This window comes from Pseudophryne corroboree, chromosome 1, assembly GCF_028390025.1.
Source record: "Pseudophryne corroboree isolate aPseCor3 chromosome 1, aPseCor3.hap2, whole genome shotgun sequence".
In the NCBI taxonomy this organism is placed as follows: domain Eukaryota; kingdom Metazoa; phylum Chordata; class Amphibia; order Anura; family Myobatrachidae; genus Pseudophryne; species Pseudophryne corroboree.
The window spans coordinates 1,131,824,932-1,131,850,674 of NC_086444.1; the positions used below are offsets into that span (position 1 = coordinate 1,131,824,932).

At 46.5% G+C, this 25,743-nt stretch overlaps 1 protein-coding gene across 3 annotated transcripts in view; it reads right to left on the minus strand.

The window, feature by feature from the left end:
* Positions 1-25,743, minus strand: part of CRMP1 (collapsin response mediator protein 1) — a 141,089-nt gene that overhangs the window by 78,575 nt on the left and 36,771 nt on the right. For all 3 annotated transcript variants that reach the window (XM_063923438.1, XM_063923457.1, XM_063923447.1), the window contains exons 2-3: positions 7,714-7,802; positions 3,891-4,075 (exon numbers count right to left, since the gene is read on the minus strand). In XM_063923438.1, coding sequence (XP_063779508.1) covers positions 3,891-4,075; positions 7,714-7,802 — 274 coding nt within the window. The remainder of the gene's footprint in view (positions 1-3,890; positions 4,076-7,713; positions 7,803-25,743) is intronic.

Here is a 25,743-nt window from a genome sequence, read left to right on the forward strand (position 1 = left end):
TATATTTGTATATTTCTTTATTTTTTCCCACTTGTATTATTTTGCTTCTCATTTTAAATGTGCATGGTCTTTGCAAAAGGATTTCCATGAAAACAATAGGCCAATACGGAATACAGGCACCCGAGAGGACCTACTGTATATATATAGCAGATTGATTTGCAGGCAGGCAAGAATGTGAACTTCCTGCAATATAAGGGCCTAATTCAGACCTGGTTGCTGCAGCGGCAGCGATCGCAGGCTGAAGCCCTGTGCCGTATGCGCACTCGCAGCAGCCGCAACTGAGCACGCACTGTGAGGTGAGAAGGCGTGTCGGCTGTGTAGAGGTGGCATTGTGGCGGCGTTGGGAGGGGGAGCGTGGTCCGGACAATGCAGACGTGTCCGGACTGTTTGCAGGGCGGCCCGCTGCGTGATGTCACAAGCAGACGCTGCAGCCAAAAACATGCTGCTAGGCTGCGTAGGCAGGGAGCTACTGTACTCGGCAGGTGCACTGCTTTTGCACCTCTGCGGGGGTGGCAGGACCCGGCATGCGGGGCGGACTTGTCCTGTGCTGGGCGTCCCCCCGCATGCCTAAGATTTTGATTGTTGCGGGTTTTTTTGAGGCTCTACTGCTCCAAGCCTACTTTTAGTTTGGAATATCCTAGTCATCCTCCCCACCTACCATCACTGATGTGCTGATTACATGCTTCCTATGGGATCGGCATGTTTAACTGCTGCACAGGATGCCAAAAGCCAGTACCCCGACATCGGCATCCCGCGCGGTAGAATTCTGGCAGGGGGGCGAGCGCAAAGAATCCCCTTGTGAGCATGCTGCGCTCGCCACGCTCCGGGCTCGGTGACGAGTGTTCTATTCTCCCTCTATGGGTGTCATGGACACCCATAGAGGGGGAATCACCTACCTCGCCGTATACCGGCGGCGGTATGGTGCCCACATCGGGATCCTGGCATCGATATTGTGACATCTAGTATCCCGAGGAGCGGTATGCTAACCGCATACCCTTCCTATAAACAGGTGCAAGTGTGCAAACATATGCGCATCCCATAAGAATTTACACTGCATGTGTGCTTTTCAGAAACTTGCAAAATGGGAACGGTTTGTACAGTGGTTAGCACTACTGCCTTACAGCACTGAAGTCTTTAGTCCAATTACCACCAAGGCCTTATATGTGTAGAGTTTGTATGTTCTCTTTGTCTTTATGTGTTTCCTTCTACAACCCAAAAAATCCTCACACTTGTAGGTTAATTGGATTCTGACGCAAAAATAAACCAAGTACAGATGTGTCCTCATACATCCAGCCTCAATACGCCATGCAGTGCGAGACTCCTGGGGTGAGTGAGCCGCCAGGTCCCATGTAACTCTGCTAACGTCGGGCGTCATTTCTTGCCAAAAATGCATCTTATTGGCAAAGCTACTAGGACATACAATGAGACTGCTGATTAATTTGATATATGACACTTGTATACTGAGCAGAACAGAACTTGCATTGGAAAATGTAGCACTTCGTGTCAAATTCAGAGACTCAGACACACACAGATATATAAGTGTCATATATCACATTAATAAGCGTTGCAAATAAGACGCTTTTTGGAAAAGAAAGAAGAAAATAATACCCGGCGCTATAAGATTCTCACACGACCTGGCGTGCCAAGGGCTTCTGTTTGGCGTGAGGACACATCTGTATGGGAATATAGGGCTTAATTCAGACCTTGACGCTGCTGCGGCAGCGTTTGCAGGCTGAAGTCCTCTGAAGTGTGCGCACGTGCAGCAGCCGCACTGGGTGTGTGCACACAGTGAGATGCGACGGCATCTCACTTGTGCGATCGCTCTGCCTGATCGCACCTCCCCCTTCCCCCCAACTCGGCATTGGGGGGACTCCGTCCGGACAACGCAGGCGGGCTGTTCGCGGCCGCTGCGTTTGCAGCTGATGTGACCCGAAACTTGGCGGGTAGCCGCCTGCCTTCACAGCTAGGCTGCGTAGACAGAGGGCTATTCAAAATATGCGAAAGCATCATGGCCGTGCAATGCTTTTGCATGTCTGCGGGGAGTGGGGGAGGGGGGGGGGATCAGGCATGCGTGTCGGACATGCCCCGTGCTAGGCGTTCCCCCGCATGTCTAAGAATTTTTGCACATCTGCGATCAGGTCTAAATTAGCAACATAGATTCTAAGCTCCACTGAGGCATAGACTGATGAAAATGATGAAATATTCATGGTGGGTGAATTTACTGTAAGCTCTGGGTTACAGTGGATCTATTAATGGTAATCTAGGTCTCTCCCGGCCCATTGTATTATACCTGGTTAGCAGTTTGAATGCTGTGTACAGAAATGTGGTAAAGAATGTTTAGTACTGGAACCATGAGCTGCCACTGAAAGTGGAATGTACGAGCCCATGTGCTACTCCGAGGAAATGTATTATACACCCCATGTCTGCAGAAAGCGCACATCTGATGTATACATAGGGGGGGGGGGGGTGATTCAGATGTAAAGTTGCTGCTTTACTGCAAAGTATAAATAATATATATTAGGCGCTAAGTTTGTACTATCAAATTTAAATAGTAATTGCAGCTCACACAAGGAGGATCTGGAAGTCCTCCTGAACAAAGGGAACTGTCCCTATACACAAATTTAAAACGTATGAGCGCACAAATATTCAAAAGTGGTTAATTAGGCTGCTGGTTTGGTAAATAAAATATATTTTTATTAAAAGAACAGCAAACTAAATAAACATTCATGGATATAAAAACATCATGCTGGAAATCGCAGAATAATTAGTATCATACTTATAATCACTGCATGAAATTCAATAGATACCCCCGCATTAGCCAATTGGACTTATAATTAATTTAAAGCATGCATGCTTAATTGGTTAGCTGGTTAGTTAGTTGGACCAGTAATCAGTCCCAGTATACAGTCCTGGTTGTTAGTAACTGTTAATCCCTCCAGGGATTTTGTTATATTGATGTTAATAATTAGTTTGGTTAGATAGACAGAAATGTCCCTGGGTATATATGTCAACACAGTCCTTTTAAGATAGTGAAACTTTCTTCTGGTGATATTTCTGTGCCAGTTTATTCCATATAATGTAATATTGAGAGATTTACATAACCACTTAGTAACCCGTCGTGGCACTCATAGGGGCACTGCTTACCCTCCACTCTGCGGCGGTATTGGTGTCCACGATTGGGTTGAGGCACTGTATAGCTGGAAAGTTTCCTATCTGGCTGAGGCGGTGACACGCTGCCTGCGTGTAGCTGGGAGCGCTTGGCCGCGTGTCGCGGCTTCCGGGTTGTGCAAAGCTTCCGGCTTACGATGCGCTCCAGCTGCGTTCCACTTGACGTCGTTAGGGTCACCTGACGCGTTTCTCCGCCTTTTTTTACTGCAAAGTACCATTTATCGGTACTTTATGCATATCAGGACCCGATCTATGCACATGCATGAACGGGTCCTGCAGCGTCGGAAGCAGTCCGGCAGCAGTTTCTCAGTGATTGACCGTCTGACGCCGTTTGCGGGCAGGGAGGGGGCAACGTCGGCTACCGTTTATTAAAACGGGGGCTTGTCGCCGCCGTTTAGGGGGAGGGAAGAGGCCTGGATCTCCGATTTTGGAGATTTCCTGGCCTCTTACAAGCATCAGCAACAGGTTGGCTTGTGCAACCCCATGATCCTATCCCTGCGTCCTAGGACGCAGCTCTGATCTCTACTGCTCAGGACGCGTCTGCTGGTAATAGATGCTTCTTGCTGCATTACCACACAGCGCTATTCCAAGGAAGCAGCAGCGATAGCTACTCCATCCACATCTGAATCAGACCCCATGGACAGTTGGCGGCAAAAAGAAAACTGGCTCATGCTTATTAGAATGTTTGCTATAATATTTCTGTAACTAGTTGATGTACTTACTGATCATGGTGGTGCCTCCTGCTATTGCTGCCTTAGTGCCTTGGTAGAAGTCATCGAGTGTGGTCATGCCTAGGTAAGGCTTCTGAAGGTACGTGTTAACATCGATCCCACCAGGAATAACCATTCGTCCATTGGCTTCAACAGTCTTCACTCCACCAGGAACTATCAAATTCTCTCCAATTTGTCTAGACACACAAAACCCAAAATTGTCATCTGTTCCATGTGGCTGTTATGTATTACAGAACATACTGTATGTTCTGCTGTGATTGCAGTTATTATGTGCTGCAGATATACTGGGGTAAATTTACTAAGATGGGAGTTCCATTTAAGATGGGATGTTGCCCATAGCAACCAATCAGATACCAGGTATTATCTTCTAGAAGGTGCTAGATAAATGAGAAGTAGAATCTGATTGGTTGATATGAGCAACATCCCATCTTAAATAGAACTCCCATCTTGGTAAATTTACCCCACTGTATAAGAAGAAAGCCATGTTGCGATTAATAGCATGAAACGCGTTTAGTACTAGCCTTTACATAGTCCACCCTTCTGCACAATCAGGAAGACATGTAAACACTTAAGGGGAGATGTTTTAAGAGAGTGACAATCAGCTTCTGGCTATCATTTATCGAGCACAGTCTATGAAATGGCAGTTACCTGATCGGTTGCTATGGGCAACTTGTCTATGTTATCTCTCTGTAAGGTTTGATATATATCCCCTATTGTAAACAAAACATCTCACAAATGGTCCTATATATTTGGAACAGTAACAATTTGTCCTGCTGTTCCACCCATGATATGTGTGTCCTGCGCTGGAACAGTTAGGAGGTATCTCCAATCCATCAATGCTCTACATACTGTACCAGTATATGCAGCAATGATAGGTTGTTTGGAGAGGAAATGAGGTGGCTAAGGAGCAACTTAGTGCTTCATAAGCGCTGGACTGCCACCCGGGCGACATGACACAGCCACACCCCCTGTCCCCAGTCCTGAATATGAAGGGGTACATTTACTAAGATGGGAGTTTTTCTTTAGAACTGGTGATGTTGCTCATAGCAACCAATCAGATTCTACTTAACATTTGTCTAGATGCTTCTAGACGATAATAGATAGAATCTGATTGATTCTAGGGGCAACATCACCAGTTCTATAAATGTTTGGAGTATCTATACATGTAATAAAACTGTAAGGGTTGTGTCCGTACTAAGCATTTTTTGTCCTGAGAAATACACTTCTAGGGACTGTTTATGAACTATGGAGACAAAAAAATAAAACATCAGAATATTTGTGTCTGTGTACGTTCCGGCATCACAAACAAACTACTGGATGAATTTGGATGGCGTTATCACTATAGCTAGGTGACCTAGAAAGAAACTGAGGTATGTATGATCTTGATGTGACATCAGGGAGAGGAGCAATAAAGGAAAACCAGACACTTTACACTCGGCGCGTGCAGTGTGCAGGCTCCTCAAGTCCAAAATGATTATATGTACATAAATATATACACAATATCTACATATAATGCACACCCCGAAAAACGCCTAGGGCTGCAGGCGTAGATCTCAGGAGCAGCTTCTAAAGCAGTGGTAGACAAAAAGGTGACCCAGGAATCCTTCATCAGCAGCCTTCAGACAGACACTTCGTCGGAGATTTATCAAAGCTTGCAGGAAGATAAACTGAAGAGAGATAAAGTACTCAACCAATCATCTCCTGTCATTTCTTTAGCACAGTCTGTAACATGGCCGTTAGGAGATAATTGGCTGGTACTTTATCTCTCTCCAAAGCTTGATACATCTCCCCCTTATTCTCTGCTTTGATATAAAGCAGTGAATTACTGTAGACTCACCAAGATCATCCAAGTTCTGCATCATGTGACCTCCTCTGGCTAATGGCGGAAGCTCACACAGCACCAGCAGAGGAGGACGGAGGGCACTGAGCTCTCCTCTCTTACACAAGAGAGTGTGGCAAGGTCTGCGGAACATGTGGGGAGGTTTGATGTCCAGTTGAGGGGCAAGTGAGGAATCAAGCTTAAGTAATAATTTAAAAACAAATGTCTTTACAAACCATAGACTAAAATACAAACCTATGGTAATATTGCAATATACATGTAGGGGCAGATTTACTAGACTTAGGGGGTCTATGTACTAAGCCTTGGAGAGAGATAAAGTAGACAGAGATAAAGTACCAGCGAATCAGCTCCTAACTACCATGTTCCCATACCTATGTGTTTTTGCAGCCACAATTGCGAAAACGGGTCATTTATCAGGGATTTTTTTTTCTGCCTAAGGCAGGTGAAAAAAAATTCTCCATAACTGCTGGCTTACGGGGCTAATTGGATAGCCCACGGGGATCAATTAGCCGCGATAATTCAGCATAACTAATTGGATATCGCCATCTGTTTGAAAAATGAGTTAGGAGCTGATTGGTTGCTACTTTATCTCTGCCACTTTATCTCTCGCCAAGGTTTAGTACACAGGAGTCTACAGGGGTGTAGTATGGTATGCTGGCAGCCGGGCTCCCGGCGACCAGCATACCGGCACCGGGAGCCCGACCGCCGGCATACCGACAGCGTGGCGAGCGCAAAAGAGCCCCTTGCGGGCTCGCTGCGCTCGCCACGCTGCGGGCACATTACGCTATTTATTCTCCCTCCAGGGGGGTCGTGGACCTCCACTAGGGAGAATATGTCGGTATACCAGGTGTCGGGATTCCGGCGCCGGTATACGGTGCGCCGGGATCCCGACATTCGGCATACTGAAGACCACCCGTCTACAGATGTGTCCTCATACATCTAGCATTAATACGCAAGATGCCTGGCATGAGTGAGCCTGCAGTTCCCGTGCAAATCTGCAAACGTTCTGCAGAAAATAATATGCGGCATGTCTATATTCTGTGTGTGACTGCGGCTGTATAGCTGTAGGTTTGTAGGTTGGAGTATGGATAGATGGTGGAGCATGGATAAATCTAGGATGGAATTTAGAGGGGTGGAGCATGGATAAATCTAGGACAGAGTATGGATAGATCTGGGGTGGAGCATGGCTAGATCTAGGACAGAGTATGGATTGATCTGGGGTGGAGCACTGATAGATCTAGGTCTAGTATTGATATATCTGATGTGGGGCATGTATAGATGAATATGTAGGTTGGAGTATGGATAGATGGTGGATCATGGATAAACCTAGGACAGAGCATGGATTGATCTGCGGTGGAGCATGTATAGATCTAGGATGGAGTATTGATATATCTGAGGTGGGGCATGTATAGATGTAGGTTGGAGTATGGATAGATGGTGGATCATGGATAAATCTAGTATGGAATATAGATATATCCGGGGTGGAGCATGGATAAATCTAGGATGGAGTATGGATAGATCTAGGACGGTGTATGGATAGATTTGGGGTGGAGCATGTATAGATCTAGGATGGAGTATGGATAGATCTGGGTTCGAGCATGGATAAATCTGGGATGGAGTATGGATAGATTTGGGGTGGAGCATGTATAGATCTAGGACAGAGTATGGATAGATCTGGGGCGTAGCATGGATAAATCTAGGATGGAGTATGGATAGATCTGGGTGGAGCAAGGATAAATCTAGGAAGGAATATGGATAGATCTGAGATGGATAGATCTGGGATGGAGTATGGATAGATCAGGGGTGGAATATGGACAGAAGTAAGGCTTAGTGGTTGTCATATACTAATATCACAGAAATGTTACATTACAATTTGAGATGCAATTACGCTGAGCACAAATGGCTTTAGTATTGACGTAAAATTAAATTTCCGCTTGTAACCTCAACCGCCACCATCTGACACAGGTCACCTACTTTATAAGGCCATCTTCAATGTAAATATCAGCGTAGAAAGACTGGTCATCGTTGATGATTCGCCCTCCTTTTACAAGAAGTCGATCACTCTGAAAACAAAGCACAGAAACATTATGAAGCAGATATGAAGACCTGATCCAGTAAGTGATGTACTGTATGTATTATACAGGTTGAGTCTCCCTTATCCAAAATGCTTGGGACCAGAGGTATTTTGGATAACGGATTTTTCCGTATTTTGGAATAATTGCATACCATAGTGAGATATCATGGTGATGGGACCTAAATCTAAGCACAGAATGCATTTATATTACATATACACCTTATACACACACAGCCTGAAGGTCATTTTAGCCAATACTTTTTATAACTTTGTACATTAAACAAAGTGTGTGTACATTCACACAATTCATTCATGTTTCATATACACCTTATAAACACAGCCTGAAGGTCATTTAATACAATATTTTTAATTGCTTTGTGTATTAAACAAAGTTTGTGTACATTGAGTTATCAAAAAACAAAGGTTTCACTATCTCACTCTCACTCAAAAAAGTCCGTATTTCGGAATATTCCGTATTTTGGAATATTTGGATACGGGATACTCGACCTGTATTATGGGGTCATTACTGTTATCCTCAAATTTACTACAATGCAAAACCTGGGCACCATGGAAGCTACATTTTAACACCAGATTACTATTCTTGCAATGAATACTCCAACTGTATCAAGATTAGCAACAACAGACACATACAGACGTGTTCCTTTACATCACCAAACAGCCCCTCATGTCACGCCAGGTCCCGTAAGACTCTGCTAGCGCCGGGCATCTTTTTACATCATGTGGCTAGGACGCAACATGAGACTGTGCTGTGTAATATGACGCTTGTACGTCTGTGCGACTGAGACAATATACAAGTGTTACATATCAAATTAATCAGCACAGTCTCCTGGTGCGACCTAGTCAGGGGTGGTTTGGGATGGAAAATCAGCCCGGGAAATTTATGGAAGCAGCCCTAATGGGTGTGCGGTCTGATGAGCGCGGATCCCTCCTCATAGGGCCTGAGTGTACACAATTGCGGCCTTCATTGCATCTTTTGCAGCAATTGTGTCTGAGACCAGGGATTGGGAACTAAAAGTGTCCTGTAACATTTTGTAGAAGTGGTGAGCCCTATGGCCAGTCTGCCCCTGGACCTAGTTACATTGTGTTGAGAATAAGACGCACAATAAAAATTCCTGACGCTAGCGGGGTTACACTAGACCTGACGGCAGACTCACACCAGGCATGTCACGCTGCGTGGCATATTGCAGCGAGATATATGAGGACATATATGTATCAGTGTTTTCCTGCCCTGACAATGCACTGTGTATAGATTACATGTAGGCATTGGTGCCACTGCAAGCATTCCCCGTGTCGCTCCCAGATGTTTCCAGTCCTTGCTCTGGCTGCTCTTGAATATATCGGAGCTGGGAACCCGGGTGTAGCTCAGTGTCTCATACAGTGCATAGGGATAATCTTTTAATATTTATATATAAATATATATAGAAAGAGAGAGAGAGAATATCAATATTTAGGGTTCGATCTTGGTCCGATTTGCAATCAATACTGGAAATTCAAAATATCCACCAGATAAATAATTGCATTGTTAGAAAAGATTTCTGCTGTGTTCTGTATACAGAGAATGTCTCGTTTGAGCATGCGCTAATTGCTAGATTTTCCCCCCTGAAAACTAGATCTTTTCCTGATGATAATTGCACAATATCAGCGTGCAAGTAACTATCCCATATTTTCCAAAACATAGATCCGGACCCTTTGTCCATCTCTACTCATACAGCATGATCGGCACAGTCGCTTCCACGTCACATGACCACCGGACATCTAAGGGGGAGATGTATCAAACCTTAGAGATAAAGTGGGGAGAGATAAAGGTCCTTATTCAGGTTTGTTAGCATCCAAAAAGCAAGCAACTGGCCAAAACCATGTTGCACTGCCTGCTTCACTTCTACATTGCAATTTAGATTTCAGTTTGAACACACCCCACCCAAATCTAAATCTCTCTGCACATGTTACATCTGCCCCCCCTGCAGTGCAACATAGTTTTGCCCAATTGCTAACTTTATTGGTTTGCTAACAAACCTGAATAACCCACAAAGTACCAACACATCAGCTTCTGTCATTTTAAAGGTTATGGAGACTATGCACTAACCTTTAGAGAGATAAAGTACCAGCCAAACAGCTCCAAACTGCCATGTTACAGGCTGTGGGGTAGATGTAGTAAGCAGTGAAAAGCGTGGAGAAGTGAGCCAGTGAAGAAGTTGCCCATGGCAACCAATCAGATGTTCTGTATAATTTTACAGTATGCAAATATAAAAGTTACTTCAATGCTGATTGGTTGCCATGGGCAACTTCTCCACTCTTCCACTCTGGCTCACTTCTCCACTCTCTTCACAGCTCAGTATATCTCCCCGTAGCTTGCAAAATGACAGTTAGGAGCTGATTGGTTGGTGCTTTATCTCTCTCCACAAGCTTTGATACATTTCCACCTGAATGAAATCAGAGGACGAGGAAGAAGTGCAGTACAATCATGTGATCGCCCTCCTGCAGTGATTCTTGGCTGACTGACTAAGCACATGCTGGTATTAATTAGTGGAAATAAATTAATAATGAATGGTCATTAGTTGTTAATTAGTAGTTTGTGGTCAAAGGATCTCTCAGTGATCAGTGGGTGGTGATGTCAGGAAATCTGAAGGGAATTTGGAGTACTGTACATGTGAGTTCTGAGGCCGTGCGGGACTATTTTTTGGCATCTATTTCTATAATAATATGCATCAATTTAGCTTATTACCGATAATAAGGGTAATGTGCACCGGACTACGGACCTGGTTCGGTAGCGGGTTCTGGGGTCTATTCATGAAGCAGTGCAAAGAGTGGAGAAGTGAGCCAGTGGAGAAGTTGCCCATGGAAACCAATAAGTGTTGAGGTAACATTTTAAAGTGCATTCTATAAAATTATACGTAACAGCTGATTGGTTGTAATGGGCAACTTCTCCACTGGCTCACTTCTCCGCTCTTTTCACTGCTTCATGAATAGACCTCTCGTACTGCTTTCTATCGCATGATGGGGGGCAACCAGCAAAGGGCAAGGCATGCAAAGTGCCGCTCAGCAATGCGATCGCTATTTAACTGAGATTGCCGAATCGCAGGTTTGTGGAAGCCCCCCTACATACTCAGGCAGGCTGCGTATGCTGGCGGACCGCCATCTTTTCAAACTAAATGGCCGCGTGTGCCCCTAAAACGGTCCGGACACGACTCACTTGTCCGGACCACTCACCCCTAATGCCATGTCACCGCCCCTCTGACGCCCGCTGCTGTCAATCCGGGATTTTCAGAGTACTGTGTCCCTTACTGAATGAGGCCCTACATATCACTGGTTTAGATCTATTTCTTCTGCAAAATGTATGTAAAGTGTCAGCATTATACTACCCCTAACATTGGGGAACAGCACAAACAGATGTGTCCACTCACATCTAGTGTCGCTGCACATTAAACAGCACTTCTAGTCATGCCATGCCGTGACCATGGCTGTAGACAGCGTTGACGGGCTGCCACTTTATCTCTCGCCAAGGTTTAGTACACAGGAGTCTACAGGGGCTCAGGTAATGGAGGCGTAGCCTAATGTAAATGGGGCATGACCACGCCTCCTTACAATTTTTTTTATTAAAAACAGTATTTATTGTGGAACGAATAAAGCCTCGCTACACTCACTGCAGCCCAGGTCGCGGTCACGGAAAAGGTAACGTGGGGGGAAGGGTGAGCGGGTAATTAGTAAACTCCCCTTAGCCCCACTGGCGTGTCTTGGTAGCGTCGACCATCTTTTTGTGCTACATTTTCCATTAAAATATGTCTTATATGTGTTTGCTGATTAAAATAATATGCGGCATGCCTATAATCTGTGTGCGACAGCGGCTGTATCTGCATACGAAATGCTATGGTACAGTATTTTTCCTAGAAAACGCTGTACAGTAGCATTTTTGGGCTGAAGGCGTATCCACCAGGTATCCAGAATGCTGTAGAATGTTCCAAGGAGACTGGCAAAGTCCAATGGAGTAACAGGAGTCCAGATAAAAGCTCAACGCATTTCCCTGGGCTATGGGACCCAGCTTCCTCAGGAGCATGTGGTAGAAGAGCCAATTCTTCTGGAGAAAATCATTATTGTGCGGGAACAGCTGCTCCACAAAGCACCACGAAGCCCTAACACTACCACTGTCTCTGATAATATTAGCAGCCCCAGGTTTCAGAGCAGAGTCACTGTGCATGCGCAACCTTAAGCCACACATGTGCACTGGTAGGGCCGGAGGAGGCGGAAGGATCCGAATGCACCCAACATACAGTAGCAATCAGGATCTCCTTCCAACAAGAAGCAGGTGGCCTCAGCAGCTACGCCATTTGGAGATGGCTTCAGTTCCCGTAGTTAAGCATCAGTCAGATTTCGGAGACTGATGCATGCTACATTGGGTCTTCACTGCAAGCAGGAGAGCGTTACTACATTTATTACTGTGTGGGTCAGTTACTTAAATATGCGAAAAACATGGGGAAACTACTGTTTCCATAAGTTTATCAGACCTAAAGTTTACGTTGATGAATAGGCCCCTTAGAGAAAGTGACATATAGTATTTGTGTCCATGTTGGCTAGTGACATTTTTCAAGGAGGGAAAAAATATATATTGTGATGCTTAGAGTTACAGAGCAAATTACAATGTAGATTATGCATCATGAAAACAAATTATAATTTATATATCACAGTAGATGCAGTATGGGAAAAATAGACATAAAGAGAAGGGTGGGAGGATACTCTCCCGAAACACCAGGAGGCTCCTGAATCGGATGGCGCTCCCGTCCACACGGAATGGTGGGCAAGTCCAGCCTCCACCTGATGATGCGGTTCAGGCCACACACCCTGCTTTTACAATTCCAGTAATCTTGGCAGTGTACAGTGGGGGCGTGGCCACGACAATGTGATCATGCAGCCACGCTCCCGCAATCTCCTTAGCCACGCCCCCACCCCGCCCCCTATATCAAGCATTTTAACTTGATTATGAGGGGAATTGGGAGCCTATGAAGCTTGTTGCAGAAGGGTTAAGGCCAACACTATATGGTGGGATCGGACAATGAGATAAGCAGAATGGTTATACCCCAAGGATGCGTTACTGCCCATCCTCTCTTCTCCCTCTGCTTCTGCTCCCTTGGAATAAGCTTGTTTGGCCTCATTTGCTATCTGTAACATGAGGTCACTCAAATCCATCCTGTCTCGTCTCTGTAACTTCCTTATTTACTGAGTGGTTCATTGCTTAATCGGCTCGGGTATAATATGCCTGTGTTCAGGATCCCAGCGGTCAGAAAACCGACTGCTGCATCCCGATGGTGAGAATTCCGACAGGGGCTAGGTAAGTATACTTACTTTCCCCCAATGCCCCCCTAACCCTCCCTTTCCGCAGCCTAAACCTAACCTTCCCACCCACCTGCAGCCTAAGCCTAACCCTCTCCGGTGGTGCATAAACCTAACCCCCTTTTCCCACAACCTAAACCTAACCATCCCTCCCCCGTAGCCTAAGCCTAACCCTCCCCGGGGGAGCCTACACTTAAACCGCAGCCTAATCTTAGCCTCCCGCCACAGCCTAAACCTAACCTCCTGCCACCCTCCCCCGAAGTGCTTACCTGTCCGTAGCACCGGCAAACCCTCGTTCGGGATCTCGGCGGGCCAGATTCTTGCGCAGCATTGTGATCCTTGTCGGGATGCATTCTGAGCAGTGTCGGGATTCCGGTGTTGGTATTTCGACTGGTGGGATCCTGAGCACCAGGATCCTTACCGGATCCCGCTTAATCCAATAAGCATTTAGGAAAATTAAATTCCATGTAATTACTGCTTTTACGAACTATAAAATGGAACGCTAATTTTTTTTTTTTATTCGTCCATCCTACCAGAGCATTTACAATTTTTTGTTATTACTTACAGACCATTTAGAAACACAATTATTTCATCCTACAGTTGATAACTAAATATGTGCAAAATGTACAGATGTTATTTTGTAAATGTTACAATACAATAAACAGATTTCTCACATCCTGCCCTCACTCACTCAGCGTTAGTAAAGAATAACGAGGCCGATGTAAAGATGGGTTTGGGTAGGGCTAGGCAAGTGCTATGATATGCCAGATGTTGGCACAACAGAGCTATCCTATACGATGCCACCTGACACCTAACATTTACCGTGTTAAACTTAGCGCCCACATGTGTGTTTTGTCAATTTTAATTACAGCTAACTTGAAATAAAACACCCAGGAAAGTGATAATGTATTTAAATATGTGCAGAGTGTCTCAAAGCCCCGAGCGCTGCTAGTTATAGTATGTAGTACACATACTTGCTTACTTTTGAAAAAGCATTTCAGGGAGATTGTGAAAGTAACACCTATCAGCGCGGACGTGTACTGAGAGGCGTGTCATGAAAATGACTTACATCCAAATGTAAATGAACCTCAAAGTTAGTAAGATCTACTTGTTGAAGAAAAGACACTGATATTTTTCAGAATTTGTTCATGTATTGTGTTTTACAAGAGGTTCCATATATTGTAAGTGGCTACAAGAAACTTTATTTAAAATGCATGTAGCCATAGGGATCATTGTGCCTCGTAACCAATGCAGGGAAATGGCACTGATATGCCCATTTAATGTACAGTGTGTACCTCTGATTTCTTCTCCCCCCAGCCCCCCATAAGAATGTAACAGCTACACAATGGGGGTAAGAGGCAATCAGGGAGATTGTTGCTCTGTTCAGGGAGTCAGGGAGATTGCTGCTATTTCAGGGAATGCGGGAGGGTAGGCGACTACATACTTGCATACTTTCTCAGAAAGGCCGGGAAGCTCCCAAAAATCGGGTGGCACTCCCAGCCCCCCCGGGGAAGTGGGCAAGCCTCCCGCATCCTGCACCCCCCACACACCCCCTTCCTCCCCGCCGCATCCCCCACTCACCACCATCCGCACTCCCGACTCACACAGGACAGGTGGGTGGGGCGATGACACGATTCGTGCTAAATCGCATCATTGTAGTCCCGCTCCCGCTTTACAATGCCGGTAATGTGAGTATTGTAAAGTGGGGGGCGGGGCTACAATGATGAAATTGTGTCACCACGCCCTCCTACTGTGTGACCTGGCTGCTCCCTCCCTGAGGGAGAAGCCAGAAAGTAGGCAACTAAGGGCAACTATGATGTAATATAACACGGCAGAGTGTAGCGTGAACCTCAATTAGAGATACTATATGTCTTGATGCATAACAATGAGAAGGATCAATATGAAATGATCTTCTAGTAGAGTTTCTAAACCACATTTACTCACAGGGACGGTAAACACCAGAATGCAGCTATCACATCTTATATCACATTACTATGTGGTGTGACTGCGGCTGTCTGAGCTGCATTGAAATCTTAACTTTTAATATTTCGGGGAAGAATTATCAAAGCTAGTACCCCTTTTCCACTAGCTCAAAAAACACGGGTAAATGCACGGGGCGCGGAAAAGGGTCCCTCTGTGGAAAAGGGTCCCTCTGCAAAAACCCGGATCAAGTGATCCGGGAATCCTACCAGGGTAGCTTACCGGGTTGAACACGAGTTCAACCCGGTAAGCTGTGCAGTGTAAACGGAAGCCGGGTCGATGCGAAACGGCTCCCGTTCACAGTGTATGGAAGGGCAGCGCTGGGAGATCATGTGAGCAGTGTCACCAACCCGGCAATATGCTGGGTTGGTGAGTGTAGTGGGAAAGGGGGCTGAGCACGGGCCGCAGCCAGGTAGCACCCGTGTCAGGCTCCCAGCTGTGACCCATGCTTCTAGGTGGAAAAGGGTTATTAGAGAGAGATAAAGTACAAACCAACCAGCTCCTAAGCAGCTGTCCCACAATACCAGCACTGACACTTCTGCTGCTTATTAGTAGTGAAAGCTTACAATGCCTACTTCCTCCCAGCAGTGTTACTGCGCACGGCAAGCGTCGGAGGAGGCAGCGAATGGGGGATCATGGAGTCTAACGCATGTTTCACTGACCTTTCCAGAGTGATGAATAAGCCTCACAGTCCCCTTAGTTACTTTTTTTCTTTCTATTTTTTATACACCAGAAGCAATCATAATTAAGGTTTAATATCATCATTCCTCCATGCAATCCCTCAGTATGTTAGCACCTGTCTGGAATATAGGAGGAAGGTGATATTCCCTAGTGCAGCAGCAGAGGAAGCAGAAGCTACAGAATAAGTCGGGGGTAGGCAACATGTGGCACTCACACTGCTGTGGAACTACACATACCAGCATGCCCCGCTACAGTCTTACTGTTAGTGCATGCTAAAACTGAGGAAGGGCATGCTGGAATGTGTAGTAACACAACCGCTGCAGTGCTGGACATTGCCTACCTCTAAAATACACAATGGGCCTTTTTCAGATGGGTGTAGTACTGGTGACCGGCGGTCTCCTGACCGCCGGTCACCTTACCGACGCCGGGATCCCGGCAGCATACCGACGCCGGGATCCCGGCGGGGAGGGGCGAGTGCAGCAAGGCCCTTGCGGGCTCGCTGCGCTCGCCACGCTGCGGGCTCGGTGGCGGGTTCTATTCCCACTCTATGGGTGTCGTGGACACCCACGAGTGGAAATAGTCCCTGTTGGTCGGCATGCCGACCATAGGGGATAGTGAGCCGTCGGGCTCGTGGAGGAGGTCATGTGACTGTCGGTCAGCTGACTGGCGGTCACATGAATACCACCCTTTCAGATGTGGTTGCAATGCTGACAAGGCAGCAATCTTTTTCAGCGACGGAACTGCAAGGCATCGCAAGTGTAGCAGCCGCCCACAAGTGAGCAGAGATGCCCACCGAAGCCATCGCAACATGCTCAGCAACTGCACCTGAGCCTCTGACACATTCTGCATTGCTAACAATGCTGGAGCCGGTCCTAACTAACATCTACCCCTAACTCCCGGAACCATAAAGATCCCTGTCTTCTATTGTAACTGTAGTGAGGATAAGGAAAGTAATGCATTAATAATTATATAGCGCACACATATTCTGCAGTGCTTTACAGAGAATATCTGTCCATTCACATAAGTCCCTGCCCCAGGGGAGCTTACAATCTATATTCCCTATCACATGTACACGCACAGACATTCACGCTAGGGTTAATTTTGTTGGGAGCCAATTAACCTACCAGTATAATTTTGGATTGTGGGAGGAAACCGGAGTACCTGGGGGAAACCCACGCAAGTACGGGGAGAATATACAAACTCCACACAGTTAGTGCCATGGTGGGAATTGAACCCATGACCTCAGTGCTGTGAGGCAGTAATGCTAACCATCTTAGTAAAGATTAGTGGTGGCACTATACACTTATACATAATGATTCTATGGGGTATATTTACTAAGGTGTGGGTTCTTTAGAAGCAGAGATGTTGCCCATAGCAACCAATCAGATTCTAGCTATTATCTTCTAGAAGCAGCTAGATGACTGTTAAGTGGAATCTGATTGGTTGCTATGGGCAACATCTCTAATTCTAAAAAAACTCCCACCTTAGTGAATATACCCCTAAGTCAGCAAGAAGATTACAGTGTTGACATATTACTAGAATTATTATTAATACAAGTCCCATGAGTTTCATAGTTTTCTGTGCATCTACTATTTGATTTGGGAGGGCACCTGGGCCAATTAAGCCTTGATGTGGAGGAGTGCCTTTCTTAGAGATGATATATCAGCCACTTGTCTTATATTGTGTAGAACCCCCATGTGCCACCAAAACAGATGTGTCCCATCAGGCATGGACTCCACAAGACCTCTGAAGGTGCCCTGTGGTATCTGGTACCAAGACGTTATTTATTTATTTATTTATTTATTATTTATTTATTACCAGTTATTTATATAGCGCACACATATTCAGCAGCGCTTTATAGACAATATTTGCCCATTCACACCAGTCCCTGCCCCAGTTGAGCTTACAATCTATATTCCCTACCACATGTACACACACATTCACAATAGGGTTAATTTTTGTTGTGAGCCAATTAACCTACCAGCATATATTTAGAGTGTGGGAGGAAACCCACGCAAGTACAGGGAGAATATACAAACTCCACACAGTTAAGTCCAGGTTCCAGTCTATAGATAGACAGTTAAAAGATAGACAGTCATTAATTAGACACCATATGGTCGGCAGTCAAAAGATAGACAGGGTCAAAAGTCAGACATGGTCACAAGTCAGACCGGGTCAAAAGTCCGAACGTCAAAAGTCAGACAGGGACATACTGTAAGTCAGACACTAAAAAAAATGTTTTGGGTTTTTTCTGTGTTTTTTACAACTTTTGCCTCATTTACTATCCATGTCACAAACTATTACCTTTTAGAAAAGTTGTGGCGAGCAAAGCAGAGCCGAGCGAGACACAGAGCCCGAAGCGTGGTGAGCATAGCGAGCCCGTGAGGGGCCGAATTTCACCAAATCTGGGTTCAAAATTTTTAAAAACACAAAAAAAAATATATATTTTTTTTTGTGTCTTACTTATGACCGTTTGACTTTTGACTGTCAACCATATGGTGTCGACCTAATGACTGTCTATCTTTTAACTGTCTAGGTCCATGGTGGGAATCAAACCCATGACCTCAGTGCTGTAAAGCAGCAATGCTAACCATTACATCATCTGTACTGCCCAGCAGATTAAGGGGTCTATTTACTAAGCCTTGGATGGAGATAATGTTGATGGAGATAAAGTACCAACCAATCAGCTTCTAACTGCCATGTTACAGGCTGGGTTTGAAAAAATAAGAATTTACTTACCGATAATTCTATTTCTCATAGTCCGTAGTGGATGCTGGGGACTCCGAAAGGACCATGGGGAATAGCGGCTCCGCAGGAGACAGGGCACAAAAGTAAAAGCTTTAGGATCAGGTGGTGTGCACTGGCTCCTCCCCCTATGACCCTCCTCCAAGTCTCAGTTAGGATACTGTGCCCGGACGAGCGTACACAATAAGGAAGGATTTTGAATCCCGGGTAAGACTCATACCAGCCACACCAATCACACCGTACAACCTGTGATCTGAACCCAGTTACCAGCATGATAACAGAGGAGCCTCTGGATAGATGGCTCACAACAACAATAACCCGATTTAGTTAACAATAACTATGTACAAGTATTGCAGACAATCCGCACTTGGGATGGGCGCCCAGCATCCACTACGGACTATGAGAAATAGAATTATCGGTAAGTAAATTCTTATTTTCTCTGACGTCCTAGTGGATGCTGGGGACTCCGAAAGGACCATGGGGATTATACCAAAGCTCCCAAACGGGCGGGAGAGTGCGGATGACTCTGCAGCACCGAATGAGAGAACTCCAGGTCCTCCTCAGCCAGGGTATCAAATTTGTAGAATTTAGCAAACGTGTTTGCCCCTGACCAAGTAGCTGCTCGGCAAAGTTGTAAAGCCGAGACCCCTCGGGCAGCCGCCCAAGATGAGCCCACTTTCCGCGTGGAATGGGCTTTTACAGATTTTGGCTGTGGCAGGCCTGCCACAGAATGTGCAAGCTGAATTGTACTACAAATCCAACGAGCAATAGTCTGCTTAGAAGCAGGATAAACAGCGAGTCAGATTTTCTGTCTCCAGCCGTCCTGGAAACATATATTTTCAGGGCCCTGACTACGTCCATCAACTTGGAATCCTCCAAGTCCCTAGTAGCCGCTGGCACCACAATAGGCTGGTTTAAGTGAAATGCTGAAACCACCTTAGGGAGAAATTGAGGACGAGTCCTCAATTCTGCCCTGTCCGTATGAAAAATTAGGTAAGGGCTTTTATAGGATAAAGCCGCCAATTCTGAGACACGCCTGGCTGAGGCCAGGGCTAACAGCATTACCACTTTCCATGTGAGATATTTTAAGTCCACAGTGGTGAGTGGTTCAAACCAATGTGATTTTAGGAACCCCAAAACTACATTGAGATCCCAAGGTGCCACTGGAGGCACAAAAGGAGGCTGTATATGCAGTACCCCCTTGACAAACGTCTGAACTTCAGGAACTGAAGCTAGTTCTTTTTGGAAGAATATTGACAGGGCCGAAATTTGAACCTTAATGGACCCTAATTTTAGGCCCATAGACAGTCCTGTTTGCAGGAAATGCAGGAAACGACCCAGTTGAAATTCCCCTGTAGGGGCCTTCCTGGCTTCACACCACGCAACATATTTACGCCAAATACGGTGATAATGTTGCACAGTTACACCCTTCCTGGCTTTGATCAGGGTAGGGATGACTTCATCCGGAATGCCTTTTTCCTTCAGGATCCGGCGTTCAACCGCCATGCCGTCAAACGCAGCCGCGGTAAGTCTTGGAACAGACATGGTCCCTGCTGGAGCAGGTCTTTTCTTAGAGGTAGAGGCCACGGGTCTTCCGTGAGCATCTCTTGAAGTTCCGGGTACCAAGTCCTTCTTGGCCAATCCGGAGCCACGAGTATAGTCCTTACTCCTCTCCTTCTTATGATTCTCAGTACCTTGGGTATGAGAGGCAGAGGAGGGAACACATACACTGACTGGTACACCCACGGTGTTACCAGAGCGTCCACAGCTATTGCCTGAGGGTCCCTTGACCTGGCGCAATATCTGTCCAGTTTTTTGTTGAGGCGGGACGCCATCATGTCCACCTTTGGTTTTTCCCAACGGTTCACAATCATGTGGAAGACTTCTGGGTGAAGTCCCCACTCCCCCGGGTGGAGATCGTGTCTGCTGAGGAAGTCTGCTTCCCAGTTGTCCACTCCCGGAATGAACACTGCTGACAGTGCTATCACATGATTTTCCGCCCAGCGAAGAATCCTTGCCACTTCCGTCATTGCCCTCCTGCTTCTTGTGCCGCCCTGTCTGTTTACGTGGGCGACTGCCGTGATGTTGTCCGACTGGATCAGCACCGGCTGACCCTGAAGCAGAGGCCTTGCCTGACTTAGGGCATTGTAAATGGCCCTTAGTTCCAGGATATTTATGTGAAGTGACGTTTCCATGCTTGACCACAAGCCCTGGAAATTTCTTCCCTGTGTGACTGCTCCCCAGCCTCTCAGGCTGGCATCCGTGGTCACCAGGACCCAGTCCTGAATGCCGAATCTGCGGCCCTCTAGAAGATGAGCACTCTGCAACCACCACAGGAGAGACACCCTTGTCCTTGGAGACAGGGTTATCCGCTGATGCATTTGAAGATGCGATCCGGACCATTTGTCCAGCAGATCCCACTGAAAAGTTCTTGCGTGGAATCTGCCGAATGGAATCGCTTCGTAAGAAGCCACCCTTTTTCCCAGGACCCTTGTGCATTGATGCACTGACACTTGGCCTGGTTTTAGGAGGTTCCTGACTAGGTCGGATAACTCCCTGGCTTTCTCCTCCGGGAGAAACACCTTTTTCTGTACTGTGTCCAGAATCATCCCTAGGAACAGCAGACGTGTCGTCGGAATCAGCTGCGATTTTGGAATATTTAGAATCCATCCGTGCTGTCGTAGTACTACTTGAGATAGTGCTACTCCGACCTCTAACTGTTCTCTGGACCTTGCCCTTATCAGGAGATCGTCCAAGTAAGGGATAATTAAGACGCCTTTTCTTCGAAGAAGAATCATCATTTCGGCCATTACCTTGGTAAAGACCCGGGGAGCCGTGGACAATCCAAACGGCAGCGTCTGAAACTGATAGTGACAGTTCTGTACCACAAACCTGAGGTACCCTTGGTGAGAAGGGTAAATTGGGACATGGAGGTAAGCATCCTTGATGTCCAGAGACACCATATAGTCCCCTTCTTCCAGGTTCGCTATCACTGCTCTGAGTGATTCCATCTTGAATTTGAACCTTTGTATGTAAGTGTTCAAGGATTTCAGATTTAAAATAGGTCTCACGAGCCGTCCGGCTTCGGTACCACAAACAGCGTGGAATAATACCCCTTTCCCTGTTGTAGGAGGGGTACCTTGATTATCACCTGCTGGGAATACAGCTTGTGAATGGCTTCCAATACCGCCTCCCTGTCGGGGGGAGACGTTGGTAAAGCAGACTTCAGGAACCGGCGAGGGGGAGACGTCTCGAATTCCAATTTGTACCCCTGAGATACTACCTGCAGGATCCAGGGGTCCACTTGCGAGTGAGCCCACTGCGCGCTGAAATTCTTGAGACGGGCCCCCACCATGCCTGAGTCCGCTTGTAAGGCCCCAGCGTCATGCTGAGGACTTGGCAGAAGCGGGGGAGGGCTTCTGTTCCTGGGAAGAGGCTGTCTGCTGCAGTCTTTTTCCCCTTCCTCTGCCCCGGGGCAGATACGAGTGGCCTTTTGCCCGCTTGCCCTTATGGGGACGAAAGGACTGAGCCTGAAAAGACGGTGTCTTTTTCTGCTGAGAGGTGACCTGGGGTAAAAAGGTGGATTTCCCAGCCGTTGCCGTGGCCACCAGGTCCGATAGACCGACCCCAAATAACTCCTCCCCTTTATACGGCAATACTTCCATATGCCGTTTGGAATCCGCATCACCTGACCACTGTCGCGTCCATAACCCTCTTCTGGCAGAAATGGACAGCGCACTTACTCTTGATGCCAGAGTGCAAATATCCCTCTGTGCATCTCTCATATATAGAAATGCATCCTTTAAATGCTCTATAGTCAATAATATATTGTCCCTGTCCAGGGTATCAATATTTTCAGTCAGGGAATCCGACCAAGCCACCCCAGCACTGCACATCCAGGCTGAGGCGATTGCTGGTCGCAGTATAATACCAGTATGTGTGTATATACTTTTTAGGATATTTTCCAGCTTCCTATCAGCTGGTTCCTTGAGGGCGGCCGTATCAGGAGACGGTAACGCCACTTGTTTTGATAAGCGTGTGAGCGCCTTATCTACCCTAGGGGGTGTTTCCCAACGCGCCCTAACCTCTGGCGGGAAAGGGTATAATGCCAATAATTTTTTAGAAATTAGCAGTTTTTTATCGGGGGAAACCCACGCTTCATCACACACCTCATTTAATTCATCTGATTCAGGAAAAACTACGGGTAGTTTTTTCACACCCCACATAATACCCTTTTTTGTGGTACTTGTAGTATCAGAAATGTTCAAAACCTCCTTCATTGCCGTGATCATGTAACGTGTGGCCCTACTGGAAAATACGTTTGTTTCCTCACCGTCGACACTGGAGTCAGTGTCCGTGTCTGGGTCTGTGTCGACCACCTGAGGTAACGGGCGCTTTAGAGCCCCTGACGGTGTTTGAGACGCCTGTACAGGTATTAACTGATTTGCCGGCTGTCTCATGTCGTCAACAGTCTTTTGTAAAGTGCTGACACTATCACGTAATTCCTTCCATAAGACCATCCAGTCAGGTGTCGACTCCCTAGGGGGTGACATCACTAATACAGGCAATTGCTCCGCCTCCATACCATTTTCCTCCTCATACATGTCGACACAACGTACCGACACACAGCACACACACAGGGAATGCTCTGATAGAGGACAGGACCCCACTAGCCCTTTGGGGAGACAGAGGGAGAGTTTGCCAGCACACACCAGAGCGCTATATATATATACAGGGATAACCTTATATAAGTGTTTTTCCCTTATATAGCTTTATCTGCCAAATTAGTGCCCCCCCTCTCTTTGTTTTACCCTGTTTCTGTAGTGCAGGACTGCAGGGGAGAGTCAGGGAGCTTCCCTCCAACGGAGCTGTGAGGAAAAATGGCGCCAGTGTGCTGAGGAGATAGGCTCCGCCCCCTTCTCGGCGGCCGTTCTCCCGCTTTTTTATGGAAAAACAGGCATGAGTTAAATGCATCCATATAGCCCAGGAGCTATATGTGATGCATTTTTTGCCCCCTAAGGTGTTTATATTGCGTCTCAGGGCGCCCCCACCCAGCGCCCTGCACCCTCAGTGACCGGAGTGTGAAGTGTGCTGAGAGCAATGGCGCACAGCTGCGGTGCTGTGCGCTACCTTATTGAAGACAGGACGTCTTCTGCCGCCGATTTTTCCGGACCTCTTCTGCTCTTCTGGCTCTGTAAGGGGGACGGCGGCGCGGCTCTGGGACCCATCCATGGCTGGGCCTGTGATCGTCCCTCTGGAGCTAATGTCCAGTAGCCTAAGAAGCCCAATCCACTCTGCACGCAGGTGAGTTCGCTTCTTCTCCCCTTAGTCCCTCGATGCAGTGAGCCTGTTGCCAGCAGGTCTCGCTGAAAATAAAAAACCTAAAACTAAACTTTTTTCTAAGCAGCTCAGGAGAGCCACCTAGACTGCACCCTTCTCGTTCGGGCACAAAAATCTAACTGAGGCTTGGAGGAGGGTCATAGGGGGAGGAGCCAGTGCACACCAGGTAGTCTTAAAGCTTTTACTTTTGTGCCCAGTCTCCTGCGGAGCCGCTATTCCCCATGGTCCTTTCGGAGTCCCCAGCATCCACTAGGACGTCAGAGAAATGACAGTTAGGAGCCGATTGGCTGTTACTTTATCTCCGTCCACTTTATCTCCATCCAACGCTTAGTAAAGAGACCTCTAAGTCCTATAAATTGCGAGGTGGGGCCACCATGGCTTGGACTTGTTTTTCCACCATATCCCTCAGATGCTTGATCGGATTGAGATCTGGGGAATTTAGAAGCCAAGTCAACACCTAGAACCCTTTGTCATGCTCCTCAAACCATTCCTGAAAAACTTTTGCAGTGTGGCAGGGCGCGTTATCCTGCTGAAAAATACACCACCATAAGGGAATACCACTGCCATGAAGGGGAGTAGTTGTCAATGTAACATCCATATGAATGTCAGGACCCAAGGTTACCCAGGAGAACATTGCCCAGATCATCACACTACCACACTGGCTTGCCTTCTTCCCATAGTGCATCCTGGTGCCATCTCTTCCCCAGGTAAATGAGACACACACACCCAGCCGTACACATGATGTAAAAGAAAACCTGATTCATCAGACCAGACCACCTTCTCCCATTGTTCCATGGTCCAGTTCTGATGCTCCACTGGCCAATGTAGGCAATGCAGTGCCGCATGGGTGCTCTGACCGGTCTGAATCTATGCAGCCTCATACGCAGCAACCTGCGATACAATGTTTGTTTTGACACCTTTGTATCATAGCCAACATTAACTTTTTCAGTAATCTGTGCTACAGCAGCTCTTCTGTGGGATTGGACCAGATAGGATATCGTTCAATGCCCATATACAGCAATGTACTTCCTTGGATCACTTTTGATAGATACTAACCACTGCATGCTGGGAACACCTCACAAGACCTGTTGTTTTGGAGATGCTCTGACACAGTCGTCTAGCCATCACAGTTTAGCCCTTGTCAGTCACTTAGAACCTTACGCTTGCCCATTTCTCCTGCTTCCAACACATTGGCTTCAAGAACTGAGTGTTCACTTGCTGCCTAATATATTCCACCCTTGACATGTGACAATATAACAAGCAATGTTTTACACCTTGCCTGTCACAGTGGTTTTAATGTTATGGCTGATCGATAGATAGATAGATAGATAGATAGATAGATAGATAGATAGATAGATAGATAGATAGATAGATAGATAGACAGACATTTATGTATATGGCACATCACTGGTCCCACAGCACCTTACAAAGTACATAAACAATATGAACAAAACAAGAAAAAAAATTAGTAACAGTACAGAACACTGCAGTCGTAGTAGACAAATAAGCAGTAGGGAGGCAGAACCCAGGTTTTAGGTGTCACTGTAGGCAGGAGATGATAAGTGAGGGAACAGAAAACACATGAAGGAAGAGGGCCCTGATTGTGAAAGCTTGCCGTATATAGTATGATATATATTTGTATATATGTTTATATACAAGGGCGTAACCAGAACTTTGTGGATCCCATAGCAATATTTTGAAGGGGACCCTGTCCCAATGCTTCTAGAGAGACGCCTGTCCACAGCAGTTGTTAATGTTATGCCCCATAACAGTGCCCTAGTACATTTTCTGAACCATAGTAGTGCCCAAGTATTATGTCACATTGTAGGGCTGCCGGGAGA